Raw genomic sequence first — 23,403 nt, 5'->3', positions numbered from 1 at the left:
GTGCTGGTGTGTGGTTGAGGATAGTCTGAGGATACAGTGCCCCACCCCCAGACCCCCATCCTGGCTGAGCTGTCAATCAATCAATCAATCAATCACTAGAGGCTGTGCTAAACCAGCTCCTGATTCTTTCCAGCTGTAGACAGGGAAGGGTTAAAAGAAAGATTTAAGTTGGAGAGCCACTGAAGGTCTTGGTTAAGTTGAAAAGGCTTGTGGTCTGAAATCATGACCCTCAAAATGATATGCTGAGGAGATTGGCATGAATGAGTGTTACTTTCTCTTTGACTCCCACCCCTGAGGCAATGCAGATCATTTTAATAGCAGAATTGTACTGTATGTCATTTCCCATGATGTCCACTGACCTTTTCTCTCTCCCTGAGAACAGGTTTTGGGAATCTCCCTGAAACCTGCTTGGTGGGAGGGATACGGGGGGTGATCTGGGACGTGTGTATTTGTTTGTGTTGTAGGGAGCCTGGACATGTAAGATTGTGGGGACCAAAAGGCATGATGGCCTAAATTGAATTTGCCAAGCTATTTTTGGAACTCGGCTTACAAGTCCAACAAGTATCACAAATAGTTGTGTAAATTATCTAATGTTAGGGAATGCTAAACCTCAAAGTAGGAAAGTGATGCCTCCAGGAGCACAGGGAATCACAGATGATCTGCTGGATTTCCTTAGGTGCTAAAAGATTGATGCATGAACTCGCCCCCTGGAGCCTGATGATCCTGTGATTTTTGGACTCGTGGGATGGTGGGGGGAATGAACAGCATAAAAAGATGTTAATTAGGTTTTATTGTTATAGCAATTGCCCATTATATGAGTTTCAATATGCTTTCCTCTTCTTTCCTTTCTACTCTGCCTGCTAGATGGGACCCTTATTAGACCAAAAGAGGAAAGGTCCCACTGCAGTGGTCCTGGTTCATGTCTTGAGATGCAGGATCCTTGTCAGAGACTGGATAAGTTTAGTGTTCTGAGCCACTTTTTGGGGTGCTTGAAATGCTTGCTTATGTGCTGCTAGGTGAGGTGGTGCCCTGCCCTGCCCCCAGACCCCCTCAGCCCTGGCAGAGCTGTCAATCAATCAATCAATCAATCAATCACTGACATGGGGGGATGGTGCTGACCCAGCCCCTGAACTGCCAAGTGACTGGAATCTCTCATTAGGGGAAAGGCCCAAGGAGGCTTAACAGATGGAGCACAAGGGCAGCACATGGTCTTGACCCTGCCAGCTTCCTGGAGCTCCTGTCTTACCCACAATGGAATCCTAGGAGGTGCTAGCTCTACGTGTGTTCTAAATCTCTTCTGTCTTTCTCTGTCTCTGTCTCTTTCTTATCCTAATTCTCTTTTCATGAAACTTTGTGGGCAATGTAAGATCTCATAGGTTTAAAGGTTTCTAGGTGAAATGGGCTAAATAAATGCTAAGTACTAAATTAATGCTAAGTAATGCTATGATAGGTGAATATGGTGTCATATTTAATCCTTTTGTCAAAGTCCCTTTATTTTCTATGTTTTTGCCAGTAAGCTTTTGTGTGATTTTCACCTCTTGAGAATATCTAGTTGGGATTTCTCTTTGTGCTAACTAGTGTAAAGGAACCTTCAATTTAATTCCTGGATTAAATATTTGGGGTGTAACAGGGGTGAAGTAGGAGCTGCTGTGACATGCCACCACGGTTGACTCACCCAGGTACAACACAGATAATCTGACAGACAGTAACAATTGGTCAGCTTGGCTTCTGCTTTGCAATGGCTACTTACACTAAACCAGTAGTGGTATTTATTGAGGATGAATTCCTATGAATTATTACATAATTTTTAAAACTAGTCATAGACCCATACTTGGAATGTTGTTTCTGACACAGGGACTGCTTTCCAGAAAAATTAGCCTGCACCCACATTCAGTGGGAAGCTACTGCATTCTTGATCCAAGAAACAAAACCAGGAATTTGGACAAAACCAGGCTTTGATGGCTGGGTACAGTCCAGTCCCCAAGAAGTGACTCCATTTTGGACAAATTTGTTCTTCTCTTGGCAGACCAGGGATCCTCCAACTTCAGCCTAGGGAGGAAAAGAGAGTATGAAGTAACTTCTCTAGTAATGGGGGCACTAGTCATGCAAACAGCAAAATACTGGCAGGAATAATATTGTAGCTCCAAAGGCTTTAAAATGTGACTGACATGAGGACTGTAGAAAGAGAAAGTGTTTTATTAGACCTGCTGGAATAAAAGAATTGGGGGTAAAAAAACCCCCCTTGTCTCTAAGCATCCAGGCCATGCTCTTGGTCTGAAGATCCATCAGTCATGGATGTGAGGACATCCCTGGATCACTGTGAGGTCAATTACACACACAAAAATGGAACTTTCCTAATTTTCCATATCCCAAATCTACTTGATCTGGACAAAGATAATTTAACTGTTTGAATGCTTTAAATTCCTTGAAATGCAGGCATAGCAGGATATGAATACCTGTGTCTGATGATTTTTGACTCTACCAATAGTAGAGTCAAATAGCAGAGCACACTGCCCACAGTCTCTAAGTGCAGGCAGTATATTACAGGCTTTGCTTCAGGTGAGTGGGATATTCACAACACTGGGCTAATATGAGTAAGATGTTACCTTACCCAATTTCCCTGCTTTTCTGGTTGACAGTGTAAGTTAAGAAAAAAAAAGCTGCATATACCTCAGCTCCTAGGCTTCATGCAGAAACATTGAGCTTCTGAAACTATTTCTGAGCCTTGAAAGTTCAAATTATATGTATTTACCTGCTTATAGTCAGTTAGGTTATTCTTAACGCACAGTTATCTATGCTTCCCAAAGTAAATTCATCACAAAAGGAATGATTTTTAACACTTCCATTCATAAATTCAGAGTGATTATATATTTATACCAAGGAACTTCAGGCTAAACATTTTCTGTAACATATTGCAAATATCTGAAAGACTTCAAGATTTTTGCTAATTTGTTATCAGTAAGCACTTTAATGAGAGAACCATATTTCAGCAGCCCATTAGACTTAAGAAGCAACTTTTGCTTCCAAGCATTTTGCTACAAGTACTTATTTTCTGCTGCATGTAAGAAGAGCACCCAACTCAATTTAGGAATATGTCTTTTGTTCAACCCTGCCACCTTCCTTTGCAAAATAAGTAACTCATGCAAAGCTCCACTATACTTTAAGAGGTGTCATATCACTTTGACCAATGTGAGCTATTAATTAAGGAAGTAAGAAAACAGGACAGAGCAAAACCTCATTTATCTAATTTTGCAAAACAAAGCTGCCTTTGAACAATACAAGCTAAGGTCACCCTCCTGAAAACATAAAGCACAACACAAGCAAAATTCTTATGATAAATAACAGTCGCATATTTCAATAGCACACAGCTTGAGAAATACTAGAATGTCTGTTTTCCTCTTGTTCACCTAGATGAAAAAGACATCCTTCAAAATGCACTGTAAAATGACATAGGCTACAGGACATATACTAACTAAAGATCACTTGCTCTTCTGTTGGTATATATCCTGTAGCAGTACAGCAGTACAGATCTGAGAGCTGCAGGAGGGATGTAATTGTTACATTGCAAGCCTAGTCAGTGTCCTGATTTGGGCTTAGATAATTTTCTTCTTAGTAGCTGGTAGAGTGCCATGTTTTAGGTTTAATATCAGAATAACAATTATAACACACTGATATTTTGGTTGTTGCTAAGTAGTGCTTTTTCTAACTCAAGGACTTTTCGGCTTCTCCTTCTCTGCCAGTAAGGAAGTGCACAAGAGGCTGGGCAGAAGCACAGCCAGGACAGCCGACCTGGCCTGGCCACAGGGATGTTCCATCCCATAGAACAACAGGCATAAGCGTTGCATACACTGGATGGAGCCACTAATTGCTGCTCAGGGACAGGCTAGGCATTGGTCAGCAATTGTGTTGTGCATCACTTTTGTTCCTTGGGTTTTATCTCTCTCCCATGTTTCCATTACAATTACTACTATTATTATTGCTGCTATTATTATTATAGTTATTGTACATAATTTTATTTCAATTATTAAACCATTGTTATCTCATGAGTCTTACTTTTTTTAAAAATTCTCCTCCTCACCAAAGAAGGGATGGGGAATGAGTGAGCAGCTGCATGGTACTTAGTTTCTGGCTGTGGTTAAACCATGACACTCAGGAATAATTTTGATAGATTGCTGTTTCCTTTACCCACAGACTCTACAGGAGGTGACACTTATAGCCAGCTGTTACCAGATGTGGTGGAGGTAGATGAGCCAATGTTGTGTTCCATCATTCCAGGTGAGGCATTTGATGCAGGCTCTTGTGTATGATCATCACACCTCTTGAGGTTGCAGTACTCCCATATCGTGTTGGGGTCAGTGGTGAAACACCACGGGCTGCTGTCACCATGTTGTTATCTCATGAGTCTTACTTTTTAAAAAATTTCTTCTCCCTACCAAAGAAGGGATGGGGGAATGAGTGAGCAGCTACATGTTACTTAGTTTCTGGCTGTGGTTAAACCATGACACTCAGGAATAATTTTGATAGATTGCTGTTTCCTTTACCCACAGACTCTACAGGAGGTGACACTTATAGCCAGCTGTTACCAGATGTGGTGGAGGTAGATGAGCCAATGTTGTGTTCCATCATTCCAGGTGAGGCATTTGATGCAGGCTCTTGTGTATGATCATCACACCTCTTGAGGTTGCAGTACTCCCATATCGTGTTGGGGTCAGTGGTGAAACACCACGGGCTGCTGTCACCATCTGGGTTTCTACAATAGTTGTCCCTCAAATCCCTGCAAAAATAAAGTCAACAGTCATGCTGCATAAGACTGAAAGTAAGCATAGGAATATCTTGACAAAAAGATGTACTATGCACTCCTACTATGTACAAATAAATAGATTTTTGTTTGTTTTACTTATGGCCAGATATCCTCTCACCAGCAAGCACATCTTTGGTTGTGATGCTAGTGAAGAGTTGTATTTCACATGGGCATTGGAATCTTGAATATATTTACACATAAGGAAACAATTCAACTACTGGCTTATACTCTGGCTGTAATATTTCAATGTACTGAGTACCTAAATAATTGGCCCATACAGCAATTTAAAAAAATTTACAAGTGTGTGTGTAAGCACACAAAATTGTGAATTAGTACAGAATGTGTGAATTAGTAATGAATATGCAGGAAAATTCATACTATTGAGGGAAAAGCCATATGGTAATTTAAAAAAAAATTTACAAGTAGGTGTGTGTAAGCATTCACAATTGTGAATTAGTACAGAATGTGTGAATTAGTAATGAATATGCAGGAAAATTCATACTATTGAGGGAAACTTAGGCTTTTCCAAAATTTATAGATGTCAAAAGGTTCCTTCTCATATTCAGAAGAATGGCAAACAAATATTTATGCAATTGATCCCCTCTTACACCCCAAAACTCCATTTCTACTGACTTCAGTGAGACCACTCCCATGTCTGTGCTTGTTGGGGCATGTGGAAGGAGAGCTTCTCTTTTCAATAATGTGCAGAGTTTCAATATTTCCCCCTCCTGAATCACAGCACAGTCTCAGAGTAAAAAAGAACTGCAATGCTTTTTCTCTGAATATGACAGGACATGCGAATTCCACATTTTACCAGCAAAATTTTAATATTTTAAAATGTTTTTGAAAGATATCATGCATCCCCTCTGAGGATGTTTCAGTTTTTTCATGCCAATATATGACTGAAAATTTCAAATTATTTAGAGTGACAGCATACAAAGGGAAAAAAATAGAAAAGTATCAACTTTCCTGCTTATAATCCACTAAGCATGATGGATTTCCTCCCAATTGCTCCTGTAATTGTAATCCTCTTGCTCTCTTCTCCTTACTAAAAACTGGCACATTAATGGTTATTTTGCTTGTCTTGTCACTGCTCCAGTCATTCCTGGTGCAGTTTTGTTAATCTGAGGAAGATAAATCAAGGGGGGAAATTTCAGTGTACACAATTTTAGGTGCCAAATTCCAACTACAAAGAACACTTAGTTGGTATTTCTAAACATGACATATCTGACAGTGTGTTTTGTATCATAAATACTGTGTCTCCCCCAGATTAAATCATTAGAAAGGCCACAACAAAAAGTCTCCAATTCATAAATAAAACACATACTTCAGTAGATGCCTTGTCTCTGGATGCAAGTCTCCTGTTGTTGGTTGCAGAAGATCATATTTAATAGTAAGGGACACAGCTGTATTTTACTCAGAGTTTTGATAACAAGAAAAGAAAATTCTTACAAATGAGACTAACAGAAAACTTTTCTGCATCTTAGAAAAGTTCTCTTTTATTGATATAGTCCCTAGCAGTGTTTTAAAGCATAGCTGTGCAAAGATAATAGGGAGAAAGCGAGAAGAGGTGAGATAAACGTACGCGTCCGGGAATCTGTCCGGGGTTTTTATGTGCCTGTGTGGGAACATGGAGCTCCAGGCCTGGCACTTCTTTCCCGAGGCAGTGACTGAAGTTGTGCCACGATAACTCTGGCCTTTGTCTCGGTAGCACTCCTCTGTTAGGGGTACTAGTACAGGCACATCTGCAATGAGCAACAGAAACTGGTCTTTGGCATCATAATTTTAATGTTATTACTGAGTCAGGCACAAGAAAGCTCAAACACAAAGGATGACAAAAACGAATGAAGTCATCACATCTGCAGCAGAAGGGCACTTCCAAAGATACTGAGAAAACTTTCAACATCTTATGTTAGATGTTTCTCAGTGAAGGGTTCACCAGTTAGTTTCATTTTGGCATAAACGAACATGTCAGAATTAAAGATAAGAAAATTCTCATTCAAAATCCTCAAAGATTAGATACTGGTGATTTTGCCCATTATATTTCTCAAACAGACATTATGTTAAACTTCAGTATCTCTATTATCCTTTTGATTGTAAGACTTGTTAATTTTGTGCTTAAATGAATGAATGTTTCAATGTGATTGTTAATTGTGTTGAAAGTCTTGTCCTTTCATTTGTGATTAATTTCCAAAAATAGGAGTTAATTTTGTTTAGCAATTTTTAATCTCTTTAAGCTGTTTCATTTTTCAACGAATTTGCTATAATTGGCCTACCTTTAGGAAGAAAGGAATATAAAAACATAAATATCTTTCATCCTGTAATTCTTCTGTCGATTCAGCTTGTGATTTACATCTTTCACTGTATTTCCCTAACTGAAAGTTTAATATTTGTCAGAATTTGCAACATGCCAGGAAGACAAACATTAAGAGTGACAAAGTGACTGAAAAAAAGATTAATACATTTACAATATGAAACAATAAATCTTTCACTGTTTTAAACTCCTTATCTCGATTACAGTCCACTATTCATACCAGCAATCTCTTGTTCTGTTCTGTCACAGGGAGGAATTGTGCAATATTCCCATCTAATGTTGCTGTTGGTGGTGTAGCACCAAGGCTTCTTCTCTCCATCAGGGTTTCTACAGTAGTTTTCTTCTAAGCCCCTTGAAACAGGAAACAGGAACACTGACTTTAAACCACTCATCCAGAAGAGTTGTATGCATGACCATTAGCAACTACTGCACATAGAATTCAACTCAGTGGTGTATATATTTTGGAGATTGATTAACCCATGCATTGCTCCTTTGGGACTAACCAATGGTCTTCAACTTCACAGTCTGAATGCTGAAGACATAGGAAAAACTTTTCCAATGCTTACACTTTCTGCTCTTGTTGTTGAGGTCAAGATGCAGCAGTAAGAGCTGACTTCAAAACACAAGGCACTGATATCCCTGAGATTACAGTAAGAGCTAGGCAAGGCTGGATGTGACAGACTGGAAGTGCTTACAAAGGTGCACTGGTGCATGCTGCTCTGTGCCCTGTGAGAGTGAACAGGGTTTCACTTTTTAGGAAAACTTGCAGGATCAAACTACAGAGCTATTAACCAGGTCAGTCCCAGCTACTCCTGCACATCGGTAGTGCTCTGCAAACCCAGTTCTTCTGACCTTGGAGCACAAGGATGTATGGGAATATGTTGTCCTTGGAGCATCATTCTTCAGAAGAGTAATGCATTGAAAATGTGCTAAAACACAGCCAAGGGATTTTTAACATAAAAAGTAGTGAACTAAGTATAGCTCTGCTGTGGGATGTGGGAGAGACAAGTGAGAAAAGTACATAAGAATAAACAGGGAGGCAGAAAAAAATGAAGAGCAAGACCTGAACAGAAGTAATGAGCACTGACAAACAGTGAGAATTACAACTTAACAACATAAATGAGGAAAACCTCTCTTCCTCTTGCCTCTGCATCTGGATCGATAGGGAATAACCCTTGGTATTTGTTAGAATGCTGAAGCTCAGCGTACTTGCAGGGATATCTCTCAGGAGTCCAGCCATGCTTGTGAGGAAACTGTGTGTTCCAGGGTTGGCAGGCATTGCCCGATTCGGTGATGGCTATCCTTCCTCGATAGTCTTCACCTCTCCCTGAAAGACACTGGGAGTCTCGGCCAGAGACTGCTGGGGGTGTAGCTGTAACAGGAAAAGAAAAGAAAAGAAAGGGAAAGGGAAGGGGAGGAAAATACTGGTAAGTAGTGCTTTCAAAAAGATATAAACACCTTTGTTTCTGTAACGTTGAAGATGGATTTTTTTTTCTTTCATCAGAGGTTACACTGGTTAAAAGCCATGTCAAAATCAAAGAGGACATCTTTATGGGCCTCCAGACTGCCAGATGGATGCCCTGTGTCTGCCCTTTTATAGCAGCCAGTAAATAACTTTGCTGGGTTGAGCCAGATTCTGTGCCTACTGTCCCCTGAGAGCAGAACAGGAAAGGCAGTGAGTAGTCTTGTACGGCCTTGTAAACCCAAGTGAGATGGAGTACAGTAATATAAAACACACAGGTAGTGTGGAAGGGCAGAAAGGACCAAGAAGAAATTGTGAGAGAAAGCAGAGCAGCCCTGAAAGCTGAACCTCTGCAGTCAGTGAGCTGGGGAAGAGGGAGAAAAGGAATAGTGAAAAAAAGAAAGAAAGTGAAATGGTCTGACATGTGGGGAACAGCAAAGAAAACAAGAGTAATGATCAGAGGCATAGAACCTGCAGAGGGCAAATGGAAAATGAATTTACAGCACAAACCCATAATATACAGAATTCCTCAAGGACATGAGTATGACCCTAAAAGGTTGGTATGTTCCTTAAACTTTAAGTGCAGGATGGAAATGCTATGGTAACTGTCACAACTTATTATACAAAAGTCTATAGATAGTTATTCTGCCATCCGTAATTGAGCATGCTAAGAGAACTACCTCTAGCAAACACACACTGCTTAGAGCACTGGCAAGTGTAGATACATAAGAAAGCAATCTCTACAGAGAGAAAACACACTTATAATTGTTTTTTCTCGAAGTGCAATCCACTTCTACAATAGGGAATGTTACCTCTTAATTCAGTGCCTTGGAAATATCCAGATTTAGTGCGCTCAACTTAATGGGTTAAGCTAGCTCACTGATAAGTCAGGTTTTACTCCTGAGGCCTGAACCTGTTTCTCAGGATTCATGCCTTGCTATGAAAAAGGAGTGCTGGCTGTGCAGATAAGATTCAGGTAAAATATCACAGTATAGCCACATGGTAATTTAGATGATTTCTGTGAGTTAGCAAATCAGCAGTAAACTACCACCTGATTTGACCTTAATGTCTTGCCTCCCAGGTAAGTTTAAAAGTAAAGTGGTTAAGGGCAAATTATGGTTTCCCATAACATCATTGGCTGTACTGCACTTTGTGGCGCCTTCATCCTCACTGACCATACATGATTGTACATAATAGAAGTTTAATGAGTGATTCTGCTTATTAATGTGCACTTTCCCTGATTCACAGAGATACCTCTAGGTTACTCAGAACTGTGGTTTCTTTTCTTTCCCCTCCCTGCATAATTTTAATGAGCTACCCTCTGGAGTGATCTCAGGAAATCAGACTCACTGCAATGAGGAATGTTGCAATATTCCCAGCGTTTATTCGGGTTGGTAGTGAAACACCAGGGCCGAAGTTCACCATCAGGATTGCGGCAATAATTCATCTTCAGGTCCTTTTCTGGATAGCTGTGCATTAAAAATGAAGAGAAGCTTGTGAGTCAGCAACAGCCATGTGTAGCAACGAGGCTGTCTGCAGGCAGGCTCTGTGGGAATGAATTTGGTGCTGAGTGGCACTCACTGTTTCAGGATAAATCCATGCATATGAGGCTCTTGGACATCCCAGCGCTGGCACTCCAGTCCAGACTCTGTTCTGGAAACTTCTCCGCGGTAATCCTCGCCGTTACACTGCATGCACTCCCCCTCAGGTCCTAGGCAGAAGGAAAACAAAGCGAGGAACCACCAGCTTATTCATGGGAGATTATGCTGAAAGGACAAGTGGGGTTTGCTCCAGCTAACAATGAAAGGAATTCAGGAAACTGTGCATTACAGCCTGGCTAAATCAATAATGCTTCAGGAATATATTTCACTTGCAGGGAGGAATTTGTCATGTGTCTGCGTGTATGGTTAGCAATGGGAGTTCAGTGTGTTGCACAGCACTTGGGTCAGTCTTTACCCTTGTTACAATTAAATAAATTACTGGTGTAAGAGCAATATAGTTCTTATCCAGATCTTTGCAGTTCTCTGCCAGTAGAGTCAAATGTAACAAGGCAGATAAAGATAAAGCAAACAATATCAGCAAATTTAGTTCTTCCATATTTACAAAATAACTTCGATAACTCAAGCCAATTAGGAAAACTACCTTTCTGTTGAGAACTTCTTAAGTTCATCTTGATTTAAATTCTAATTTGAAAAAAAAAAAGAACCAAAAACCTGTAAAAATAAAGCACAAAAAAATAGCAGGAACAATATTACTTTATTGAACATCCCTTCACTGAAAAGTAAATATACCTTCTCCAGTGTGCATGACCTGGTTCTCACACTCTGGGATGGCACAGTAATCAAATCTCACAGCAGGATCTGTTGTGTAACACCAGGGTCCACTTTCATCTGCATCAGGGTTTCTGCAGTAATTTTCTTCCAACCCTGCACTGGGGTGTTTTTCAGGTGTATAACTGTAATAGTATTAAATTTCTATTTTAATACCAGTACTTTAGTGGCACAGAAGGGAAACATCTAAGCTGTTCAGCTAGCTGTGAATTTTATTCATTCACAGTAAAAATGAGGGAAAATGATTTCCCATTGTAAGCCATAAATGAAAACCAAAAGATCATTCCTAACTACAATTATTAGTAGCTTTCTCCCTAGCCCCACTTGCCAGTAAGAAGTAAGCTTACAGCCTGTAAGGACAATGACAGTCTCAGAGGACTATTGTTGTCTTTAATACGTGCATCCTGTTGATCTAATCAGCTCACTACAACGTGTGGCTCTCTCATGTGTTTTTCTTAGTGGAGCTGCTTTAAAAGTTGTGTATTTCTAGAGACTATCCACCAAACATAACTGGGTCTCACAGAAATCTGAAGCAAGTGAAGCTAGGCTTCTTCCTACAGCAGTCTTCCCAGAGAAGACTAAATTACTTTTAAATTATCTGAACAAGAGTATCCGAGTGCATTTAATTCGAATAAAAACAAAATAATTTTTAAAATAAAGCTTCAACATAAATGAGAGGACACAGGACCTCTGCTTCCCCACTTGCTTCAGTGAGCCCAATGGCAGCCAGCCCTGAGAAGACTCTACCTAGCCAGATGCATTTGGCCCTTGGATACTTTTCTCAATTTTTTTGTTTTTTGACTATCTGTATGGCAGGTAGGGAGGGCCTAGAGTTGGACAGATGTCATTTTATACAGAGGAGAGTAATTCTGACCCCACTGTTACCAACAGCAAAAATCTTCATTGTGTTGAGAGAAGGAGCATTTAATCTGCTTAAGACACCTCACATATAGACACAACTTCTCTAGCTGACAATGCATCCTTTCCTTATCCAGATCATTGCAGTAGAGTCAAAAGTAACAAGACAGATAAAGATAAGGTGTTTTTAAAAGTCACCTGACAACAGGATTTGATAACTTGCACTATATATCTGTATATATATATATGAAGATGAGGAAACTTGGAAAAGGTTTATAACAGCAAAAAGAAATGTAAATAGGCACATACTTTGGTTTGTGGGGTATTTTTTCTGCCCACTTCTGGCATGGAATACCCCTCTGAGTCTTGGCTTCTGTTCCTCTGTAGTCTGTCCCAATCCCTCTTTTACACTGCATAAGGTAAACTGAAATGGAATCAAATTTGTAAATTCAGTTACAACATTCATTTCCTGGTATTGAAAATCTGCAGCTTTAACTAAAGCTCATCTGTACATGATGGTCCATGTTTTACTCATGTTTTGAACCTCTTGTGCCTGCAAACATATATAATGTATTTTAAAATAAATTAGTTACAGCTGCTAGGCATCTAAAGAGAAAAATTTCTGAAGCATTTTTATAAAGCTATATAATAAAGAGAACAGCTATATCAAGTTTTTGATGTGAAAATAATGCAGTCTTATACTATCATAATACCGGGATAAATAGGAATCCCCAGCAGCCAGGGATTCTTGGAAAGGCTTTGTTCATAAGTACATTTGCAGTGTGGGTGTCACCCAGCTATCCCTTTAAGCCAGAAAATACTTAGTTATCAAAACACATTTGTCACATAAGTGGCCCCAAAACTTTTCATCTTAGCCTCAACCTCTCCCAGGTGTATTTCTAGTGGGATTCCAAGACAGAGAGTGTAAATCATGTCAATGGTGCTTTTATTTGCAACAAACACTGAAAAGTTTCCAGTTATTGAGGTCAGTGATCTTGATTTCCCTTCCTTTCCCCTGTTCTTGTTTGCACAAGAAGAATCTCCCCAAACCTCAAAATATAAAATGGAAGTGTTAGAGCAAGGACAGGAGACCAATCTGCTAGGAAAAAATGCTTTAGGGTTCCTCCTAAATTACTGTAGCCTGTCTAAATAATAAAGCTGGACACATCTGACACCTGGGGAGAGGAGGTGAAGACTATATAACTGGGTCTGGGAGGAAGGCAATAAGTAACTTTCCAGTTCAAATGGCAAATGGAGACCACCATGGATCTAGGCCTTGGTATTTGATCATTCTTGAACAGCAGTTTTAGCAACGTGGCTTATTCCTGTTTGCCCCCCAAATTCTCTATTAGTTTTCTGCCCTATACAGGAATTTGCTCCAGCACTGCAGCAGAGAAGAGAAGGATGCCATTAGAATAGGCTTGATGAGTAAATATGTAACATTGTACTGTAACATACTTATCTTCTCATAAAGAACTGTGTCTGCGCTGGCGAATGTCACTGTCATTTTAGCATTTTCAGCCAGTGTTAAACACTGTAGCTTTTTCCTGGTGAATAGGAAAGCCCTATTGAAATTGAGAAGGAAGAAATATTGACATAGGAAGCAATATTTTAAATTCAATTCAAATTATTTATCTCAGAAGTATTTTTCTATAAATTATTAATTTGCTAGCACTATCTTATATTCATTCTTATATTTCAGATACTGTACTCAATATTTTAGATGAGTAAGAGGTTAGGGTTTTCTACTACTCTCAAGTGGCTCACTTATTCAGGATATATGACAACATGAATAAATTATTGTGTGGGAAACTAGAAGCTGCTTTGGCAAAACATTATCAACGTCATCCTGGCTGCTCAGGTTAGTTACTGTCCCTATAATGAACAAGAAACCTTGCACTCTTGTGAAAAAAATCAGCATCCAGCTAGAGAGGCTCAATCAGTTCTCCATGTAAGAACTGGAACTTGAACATTTACTATAAAATGAGTAGTATGTTGTAAATCCACTCTTTACGTGATCTGGTGGTAATTTATGGCTGGAGATAAGTCACAAGCTAAAGGCACAGCAAGGGAGACACTGCTGTAGGCAGAGCTGCAGCAGAATGGGGATGTGGTTCTGAGTAAAGGTAGGAACATATCATTGATATGCAGACACCCACAATAGCACAGTTTTAAGATTCGACAGAAATTACCTGCAGGTGAAATTTCTTTCAGCTTCACATTTGTCTGCACATTCTTTTTCATTATTTGTCTCATAAAACTGTTTTTTTCGTGTAAGTATCCAAACACCATCTGTTCTTGAATAGTCATCCAGTATATCTCCTTTCACTAGAAGGGAAGGAAAGGAACTAGACATTACAAATGAGAATTCTGCAGTTAAGAAGATCTCTGGATTTCAGTCCCATTTTCCATGTAGCTTGGACAGGTGGAGACACAATTTATTTTGCATAATTCTGGGCAAAAGATGATAAACTCTGAGGTTATTTCTGTCTCCTGACAGAATTACAGCTGAATGACTGCAACAGATCATGGGAAGAAAGAGGCAGAAGAAAGATGTAGAGGCAGTTCTGATTAGAGTTATGCATGAGTTTGAAACTAAAAGCAAAAAATGGGAAACAAGAGTGAGGGGCAACGGAGAGAGAGACTAAGTGGTGTCAACAACAATCAGAGAAAGATGAAGGGAAGTGATACCCATATCAAGGTTTTGGAGAAGCATGAATTAGGTGGATGGGAGATTATGTGTCATGCAGACTGTGCAATCCCTGCAGCTTCATTGGTCACTGCCTAGTTGTTTGTTCCAAGATGTCCTGCCCTTAGAGCAAGACACCTCAATGACAAAGTTACTATACAGCCTTTTACAATGCCCACCATAGTTTTATTGCAATGGGTTGAGCAGACTTAGTAATGAAATTGTCAGGCTGCATCTCTGTTGCAACAAATTAACCCAAGATTTTAAATTAGAAAATCAGTTTGTATTATTAGACCTGAAAGTGACATATGCATAAAAATTATATTGTCTACCTGCTAATAATTCTAACACACCTCTAAAATACTGTAGCTCACAATAGAGTTTACCATCTAATTGATTTTTTCTTTTTGTACCTAAAAAGATTCTATGTTTTTGTTTCTAATTTCTACAAGAGCTTAGTTCTGTCTCCAGCATCAGGTTACAATATTGCACAAGTGATTTTAATTGGTCACATGGTTTAATTATTTCATTTTTTTCAATATAGATTATTATTGACAGATGCAGGAAGTTCATAATTTTGTACAGCATGCTCACAGGTAATGTTGTGAATTTTTCATTTACACACTCATATTAGGGCTGAATTCACTGCAACATCACTCCAGTGTTACTAATTCCCATGACATGTGGGCCATTCATCACCTACCTCCATATGACACAGATCCACTCAAAATAAAGGATATTTTGGCCACTAATGAAAATAAGATTATTCATTGCCTGAGGGAATTTTCTGTGTCTCTTTGCAGAGTTGGCTCAATGCTATAAAACCTGCATGTCTTAAGAAATCCCTGACACTGAGGCTTCCCATATCTAGTCCTGCTGTTACAGCAGGACTATGCAGAGCAGCAGTAGCCTAGCCTACTAATTTCTCTGGTGGAGTTAGCAAACAAGTGCTTCCTTTGCTGATTTTTTTCCTAACTTAACTGAGGCCACTGTTCCAGTGGACTAGAAAAAGAAAGTACTCCTTTCCAAACTTTATTTACTCATCTTACAATTCTGTATTTTTTCAAAGAGCTCAATTTGGATACTATTCCTTTTCAGTGACTATAAGAAAAAAAAATTACAGTTGGATTGAGAATGAATACATGGGAATTTGGATGACATGCATAAACTAGAAGTCAACATAGACTGGCAAAAATTTAGAAAAGAAAAGGTGATGCTGGTTGTCTGAAAAACACTAGAAAGTGTAAACTTAAGAAAATAATATAAGAGATTTAAAATGCATCAGGGAATATATAATAGTCTGAATAAAATCTATATAAACCCAGATATTGCACAGGATAATCAAACAGAATATTCAAATACATGTGAACAAACAAATTTCTAAAGTTCCATAAGCGTCTACCCAGATTTGACCAGTACTAACCCAGAAGACATAAAAATTGGCTTTAAGGCAGTTGTGGAGCATCACTTTTGAGCAAGTCAGCCAGAGCTGATAACAATGAACAAATAAAACACCCCACTTTCTCAGTTGTCTTTTATAACCTGGTACAATCATACAATTATATGTCCCTGGTATTCTGACCTGAACGATTAAAAATTAATAAAAACTGTACTGATATATATTTATCAGTACTTTTAAAAAGTCATTTAAGTGCCATGCAATTATTTGTAATTTCAAAGTATGAGTGTAGTAGCTGATTGAAATCTGATTGAAATATATACTACATCTAGAATATTTATTTACAGAATTTGTAGATAACCTTGAAACCCATATATTACCATCAGTGGAACACATATAATCTTTTGGAACTGTAAGAAAGAATTCTGGACATATTCCTGGAAAAGGTGATCTAGGTTACTGGGGAATAAAGGTTATTTAAATAAATAAAGGTTACCTACTGCCCTCAGGAAAACAAGGGAGAACATTTTATTGTAAGTGTTTGACAACAGAAAATGTGACATTGTTGGAATATAAAGAAGCCTGTTAATTTGTCATTTTGTTTTAAATATTCAATTTCAAAATTTTAAAACTCCTGTCATAAAGGATGAAAATCAGTATCACTGTGCTAAACAATGCTTGGCAGTAAACACAGCTTTACCTTTAGCATTTGATCCAAAGCCTGCTGAAATTAGAGAGAACTTCTCACTGACTGCTGTGGGTTTTGCACAAGCCTTTGACAGGCTGCTTCCCAAGGGTGCCCCCATCTCTGGCCATGGGAAAGGTTTCCCTGGAGTTATTAGCTGCCCTTGCAGACACCAAGGCAGCTGGTCTTCTGGTGTTGCTAATGAACACAACCCTGGGGCAACCACAGCTCTCACTTTGCTCAACAGCAGCTCTTTCTGACCAGCAAGGCCCAAACCATCATTGTCCAGGGAGCAGTGACACATTGACTTAGGGACCTACCTTCAGCACACGGAGCCTGCTAGTGTTTGGCCCCAGGCTCAACCAGGCAAGCAGGAGGCAAAGGACTCTTACCTGAGCTGAGCAAGAAAAGAAAGAGAAAGGCAGCTGTGCTAATCCCCATTTTGGCCCAGCTGGCGGGTGCTGGAAGTTGTGTCTGTTGGTGCACAAAGTTTTATTGACTCGCACTGGAGTGAGGCAGCATCAAACAAACAAGGCAGGAGGATTAAGTTAATCATTCTCCTGTGCTGTGCCCCCCTATCCATGGTGTGGTTATCAAAACAACCTTGAATTGGATGGATTACCAAATCAGGCTCAATAATTTCTACTGGATACTGGGAAATGTGAAGGCACTTTCTTCTTTTGTGGGACATGTTTTTGCTTCTTTTATTTTTTTTTTCTCAGATTGCTTGGCATCACTTTGTTAAGGTAAAGATGAGGATCATAGTGGTGGAAAGTATGGGAACAAGACACAATCCACTCACCTAATTCTATGTAGTCCTGGGTATTCAGCTTTAGGTCCCAATAGTATTTCTAGTCAGAGACTTGGACTGCTTTAGATTGAAACTGCTGCTGATTTATGCTCCTGTGTAAGTTAGTCCCACAAAACAGAGCCTGATAATGCTAACTCTGTATCAGAATTGTTTTTAACAGCCTCCAATGCCCTTTATGGAGGAAAGAAAATTACTTCCCTCAGCTTTTTTCCATTTCTGGTTTAGTTTTTTGTTGTTCATGACTTCGGAGGCATCATTCACTTTGGTTCAGTGTATGATGTGCCTTTCACCTCCAGGCAAAGCTGCTGATATCTTAAGTCTGCCCAGACCTCAGGGTGTGTGCAGGTTTCCCATGCATTTCAGCAACATCTGTCACATCTGTCAAGCCCATGGGGCTCAGCTAAGGCAGGCATTGCCAGCCATAGTGCCTTCAGGAGCTTCCACTGCTTTGCCTGGCCAGTCAGGGTAGCCTTTAGCTGGGATTGGGAGGGCAGATGAGAAGGTGGGAGTCCTGCATATTCCCCTCTGTGCTGGGAGTCACTTGGGGTAAAGGCAGGGGTGAAAGGTACATGCCTCCAGGGCACAGGTGGGAAATGCACACTGGGCTGCTGAGGAGGCAGTGGGGAAGTGGCCTTTTAGTGGTCTTTTTGCCTCAGCTTTGTCACACTGCAGAGGGCTCTTAGCCAGTGTGTAACCTGTAGTGAGAACAGGCAGGAGTGACACTAGCAGGAGAACAAGTCTTTGGTCCAAACTGTTTTGTGGTGAGCTGTGTCTGTATGGCAACACATCCACAGCTCATCTGCATTCCAGCCTACAGTCAGGGTCTGAGCACACCATTCAACCTGTATCACATCCGACAGAAGGATATTCCTACAGGAATATTCCTGCAAGGCTTCAGAAAATAACCCAAAGAACCCAAAATTTCCACAAAGACATTCATGGTGGAAGCAATCACCACTGATTTCTGCTTGGCTGCCAGCCCGTCTGTACCCTCCAACCAGCATGTCAGCATGTGCATAGGTGAATCCTGGGGCCAGATGGCTGTGGAAGAGACAGGCTGTCCTCATGGAAGCCAGGCGCAGCTCACAGAGACATTATGGGGACATGAATGGGAGGAAGCAGGACTAGAGAACCATTTGGGGGAGGTGGGTAGAAGGGCATGCAGGACCTGAAGATTTCCCAGTTTAATACAGCAGAGAAGTGGGGTTACCAAGAGATGCAGTGGGACATGATGAGCAGGGATATGAACTCCAGGGAGCCAAGCCTCGCTTTTCCTGTCATTGACAGCCCTACATGCCCTGTCCTCAGATACCAAATGCCACAGACTACAGATGCAGAAGTCTGAAACCGCTCTAGATCAGCTAGCAAGTAGCATAGAAACGTCTTTTGTTTTGGAGCTAATTTAAATATTAGAACAATCAAAAGCAAAGAGATTTTTATGCCCATGTTCTAAAAACAACAAATAAAATCACATCTTTGTGACGAAAACTATATTGCAATCCCACTTCACTCTGTGTGAGATTTTCTGGAGAACGTGCTGTGCTGACAGTGTCCAGAGGGGTGCAGCAGACGATAGCTTTTGGAAAAAGTGAGTGACATTAAATCCCCAGCATGGAAAAAAGCGTCAGACCACACTCAGGATACGTTGTCAGGCAATGCTTGTCCACAAGCTAGCTCATATTGCTGCTCAAGTTTATAAGGAAATCTGTTGTATGCAAATATGCTTTGCTTTTCTTTCTCAGTTTCCCCTTTTCTTTCCCACCTTAATACAACAGGTTTCAGGTTGATTGGTTTGAACTTATATAAATAGGTTCAAAAGCTTTGTTTTCTCAATGCAATACTCCATATAAGAAAGACAACATGCAAGATTGAAATACAGATTAAAAACAGAATGAGAAAGAGTGAGGGGAAAAAAGTACACTGTAAGGTACTCAAAAACATAATAAAGGTTATGATGCAGTGAAAAATAGAGTCACCTCTTTGGAGCAGAGAAAACCTCACAATTTTGTGAGAAAATAGCACAGTTTTAATCAAAAATAGGAAAATTAGAAGGATGAGAAATTACTAGATTGAAAAGAAAAACTAAATATTGATAAAACAAATAAATGAGAGCAAGTTCAAAATAATGTTCTTAGAATTAATTTGGAAAAACACAGATAAAGAGCTGAACAGTAATGAAAACATACAAAAAAGAATTTGAATGTCCAGTATCAAATTACAAAATACTTTCTTTAGCCTTGCAGCTTAGAGGAAGAAAGATTTGTACACGCTTGTTCATTCTATACTTTTGCTAGAGAACAGCATGCAGCTCTGCTGCACTGGCTTGGAGTGTGTATTTTCTGGAAGAGTTGAGCAGGGGACTTGTTATTTAACCATGGTTTTACTTCCAGCCACTGAGTCACTCCATTCTGCCAGTGGAATCAGAGGGCTTTTAGACAGGCTTGTGTAAGTTTTAATCACCCTGTACTTGGCACTGGGAGGTCACACCTCAAGTGTTGTGTCCAGCTCTGGGCACCTTGCTACGAGAAGGGCATTGAGGCCCTGGAGCAAGTCCAGAGGAGGGCAATGGAGCTGGTGAAGGGTCTGGGACACAAGTCCTGTGAGGAGTGACTGAGGGAGCTGGGGGTGTTTAGCCGGGAGAAAAGGAGACTCGGGGAAGACCTGAAATTTTGCTTGGGGAGGTTTTCGGATCTTCACGACTAGAAACTTCAGAAACGGGTTTGATAAACATCTGACAGACATTTTAGATCTGTACATTTTCTTACACCATGATGGTTGAACTCAATAATCCTTTTCATTGCGTTTTTCTTCTCATTCTGTGAATTGGATTTGTGACACCTAAACAATTCCTCAGCACAGCTACAGAGCAACTCTCTATAAGCCATTACCAATAATGGTCCTTTCTCTGTTGAATGGCTTTTGCATCTTCTGTCTTCCTTCTCCACAAATACACACATGAAGAGAAGAAACACGTTGCCAGAACTCCAGACTCATTCACTTAAGAGTTGTGCTTGATGAACCTTGTGGGTCCCTTCCAACTCAGAATATCCTGTGATTCTTGAAATGCTCACATTCCCACAGCACTGTGTCCATTGGTTATATCCACACGCCCTGCTCAGCTGGCAGGCTGCAGTTCTGTGCTGTGGGTCTGTGGGTCACTCTCAGAGCCCTTTGGTTTCCTTTGGGAAAAGTACAGCACACTGAATCCTTGCCCCAGAAAGAATGACTGATCAGAACAACTCCCTTAAAAGAAAGAAAAATCTTTTCCAAATCACTCTGGGAACACACAGAAATCTCCTTTCTCAAGATATCTCCAGTATAAGCCTACAAGCAACATAATTTCATTCAGGTGACAGCTTCCTCTGCCCCAGGGGCACACCAAGCACGGTTGGTTTGCCCCTGCTTTTCACAACATAATTGAAACTTTTGGAGTTGCCTCACCTTGACAACTCTGTTGTTTTCAGCTGGTCTGCCCCCAGCTATGATGAGAGATGCAAGTCAGACTTGTTTAGGCCTGATCCCTGGCCTCTGCCAGTTCTGCAGCTGACGAGGGAGACTTTGTGTCCTGCTGGCATCCACCAAACTGTGCTCTGGCTCCCACCCAGCAGCTGCTTCAGGCTCTCATACACCCAGCTTCTCAGCACCAGCACTACAGGCATTACCTGCATGCTCCCAGGACTGCTGAAAGCTCTTTACTTGGAATAGCTGGATAGTAGCATTATCAGATAATAAAATGCTTTAGGAAAACATCTAGACTACAATGACCTTGCCAAATAAGAGACATACTCACTTTAGTTTATATGGCCCTAACATATTGGTAAATGAATGAGACCCACGCAAAGAACTGAGTATTCTCATGGAGTGTGCTCAGAGGTGATGCCCTTGTCCATAGTCATAAGCAGCTGGTTGTCCAGGCAAAACTCCTTCCAAAACTGTACATCACTATAGCTTGTTACCTTTGAGGAAGGTTTGAGGTGCAGGCCTAGAGCTCATTTCCTCCTGCAATTGTTTGTTCGTGTATTTTTTTCCCCTGCATGTGAATACCAAGAACTGAATCTTTGAAATTTAGTGCATACACCCAAGTTTGTGCCCTTTCTTATACTGGCTGAAGCCACCTAATCAGTCTCCCTTCCTCCAAACAGTATCAACTCTACAATATCCTTCCTGACTGCTGCTTGAACAATCCCAGGTTAAAAACCTCCCAGGACTCCCTTCTCAAGAAAGCAGCTAACAACTATCCTTACTGTTAAGGCTATGTCTAACCTAAAGGGTTTTGCCTTAGTATAGTTCTTTCATATCTTACAGCATGTGGGAAATTAGCAAGGCAAGAAATAACAGAATTACAAAAAAATAATAGTACTAGCCAGAAATAGTACAAGCCTCATAGTTTCTACTACCTCCTCTGCATGGATGTGTTAGGTTTACATAATATAGCAAATATAATGGCTGGGTTTTTTTGCAATGCATTCAGACAACTGGATGCAATACTAAGTTTGAAGTATATGCAGAATACCTCAAGTAAACCACACATAAATAATACACATATTTAATATTCATATTAATGATTAATATTCGTTCCATATTAATAGTGACTATCAGCACTGCTAAAGCAAGCAGGCACATGATGATAGTGCCTCAAAAAGCTGTTTGAGAAGCATCTGAGCTGAGGTTTTGTAATGACTGCTCGGAGTGTCTCATAGCCCCCTACAGAGCCACAGTCCTATGGCCACTTCTGTGACATTTGCCCTGAGACTCTTCACTTGTGCTCCAGTTGTGCCAGCCATGCTGCTCCTTATCCCAGCAGAGCTTTTACACAAGCACTGCAAGAAGGGCTGCCGGGGCTGCATCCCTGATGTTTACTGGTGTTTTCCTTTCTACCCTTCTCCCACAAATGGTTCTCAAACATCTTCATTGTAGCCACAGACAAAGCCAGAGGCCTGCTGGTGCTCTGACATGTTAGAAGATAAGTCCCCTCCTGGCAGATGGCAAATCTTGGGTTAAGGGCTCACTTCCAGAAATTTAGTTCCTAAAAAAGCCTGTCCCAGGATGACTTTACAGCGGCAGGTCTCCTAGCCCTTCTGTGAAACATCCTCAGACAGGGAGCGTGGCAGCTCCTGCAGAGCGCGAAGGTCTCTGTGCAGCCAGCCGGGAGAGGGCTGTGCCAGGGAGCTGCCCGAGCCACACAGGCATTTCCCCTGCTTTGGCTCCTGCACCCTCCCTGCTGCAGGGATCACTGGTGGACACAACCAAGGGGGGAGCAGGAGGTCAAACAGCAAGGCACAAACCCTTCCCTGATGCGAGGACCATGGAGAAAACAGTTTTGCTCCCTAAGGAACTCTCTATGGACTTCTCCCACCTCTAGATAGGAGCAGTAGCTGGGGGGCAGCAGGGCAGACCCAGTGCCGGGCATTTGGCTCATCCCTGGGGATGGGCATGGGCTGGGGCTGTGCCTGCCTGGTTTTGAGGGGTCTGTGGCTGGTCAGGGCAGTGGGACCTAGAGACCAGCCCTGCTGCAGCACTGCTTCATGGGGGAGCCCTGTGTGCTGGGCAGGGACAGACAGGGCTCGTGGTGCCCGACAGCTACAGGACAGGGAGCTGGGGAAACAGGAGCTTATTTCTCTCCATCTTGAACCCATGCCATCCTCTGCACTTCTCCCTAGACTGATCTGCCATTCAGCTCTGGGGGAAGGAGTCCAAGGCTAGAGGAATTTCTGTACAGAAAAATCTGCAAATGCAGTTTAATTCAGCAGAGAAACTGAAAGTTCAGAACACCTGACTGCCTCTTATCTTTGCTTGCACAAATGCATCGCGTAAAAGGACCTTTTTCCCTGATTTTTTTCTTTGCTTACGTCTGTTGTGACTTTTCCTGAATGGTGCTGGGCAGGGAGCTGAAGTGGCACAGGGAAAACTGGCACAATTGCCTCTTACAGCCCTCAGGAAGAACTTATTCATTTTGTGGAGAATTTCACTGAGCAAAGAGATAAAAATCTGCTATGACATCTATTAGTACGTGTTTTATTTGGCTTCAAGTAAATGTCAAAACTGACCATAAGA

The 23,403-nt window shown here is 40.9% G+C and overlaps 1 protein-coding gene across 2 annotated transcripts; it reads right to left on the bottom strand.

Moving 5' to 3' along the window:
- Positions 1–780: 780 nt before the first annotated feature.
- LOC120506933 (plasminogen-like) lies at positions 781–17,065 on the bottom strand. Of its 2 annotated transcripts, XM_039719077.1 has the most exons (13): positions 16,931–17,065; positions 13,958–14,093; positions 13,224–13,330; positions 12,075–12,189; positions 10,869–11,032; positions 10,159–10,288; positions 9,928–10,046; positions 8,325–8,487; positions 7,336–7,466; positions 6,387–6,546; positions 4,743–4,774; positions 4,228–4,386; positions 781–2,049 (listed from the first exon to the last, which is right to left on the bottom strand). In XM_039719077.1, exons 1-13 carry the CDS (start codon positions 16,977–16,979, stop codon positions 2,045–2,047), a joined length of 1,470 nt encoding a protein of 489 aa, XP_039575011.1. In that variant the 5' UTR covers positions 16,980–17,065; the 3' UTR covers positions 781–2,044. The 2 variants fall into 2 exon arrangements, with proteins under 2 accessions (XP_039575011.1, XP_039575010.1); XM_039719076.1 differs by lacking the exon at positions 4,228–4,386 and having other exon boundaries at positions 4,584–4,774.
- Between the last annotated feature and the right edge of the window lie 6,338 nt (positions 17,066–23,403).

The sequence above is a fragment of the Passer montanus genome, unplaced genomic scaffold (assembly GCF_014805655.1).
Source record: "Passer montanus isolate IOZ18808 unplaced genomic scaffold, ASM1480565v1 scaffold40, whole genome shotgun sequence".
Lineage (NCBI taxonomy): Eukaryota > Metazoa > Chordata > Aves > Passeriformes > Passeridae > Passer > Passer montanus.
Note: the sequence above shows the minus strand (reverse complement) of the source record. Positions and strands in the feature narration are given on the sequence as shown.

Bases quoted from the DNA above. Each gene is read 5' to 3' on its own strand.
- LOC120506933 (XM_039719076.1), bottom strand. From the start codon at position 16,979: ATGGGGATTAGCACAGCTGCCTTTCTCTTTCTTTTCTTGCTCAGCTCA. The intron at 10,047-10,158 runs GTGAGTGCCACT...TTTAATGCACAG, and splicing joins CATGGATTTATCCTGAAACA to CTATCCAGAAAAGGACCTGA. The intron at 4,775-6,386 runs GTACGTTTATCT...TTATTTTTGCAG, and splicing joins CCGGACAGATTCCCGGACGC to GGATTTGAGGGACAACTATT.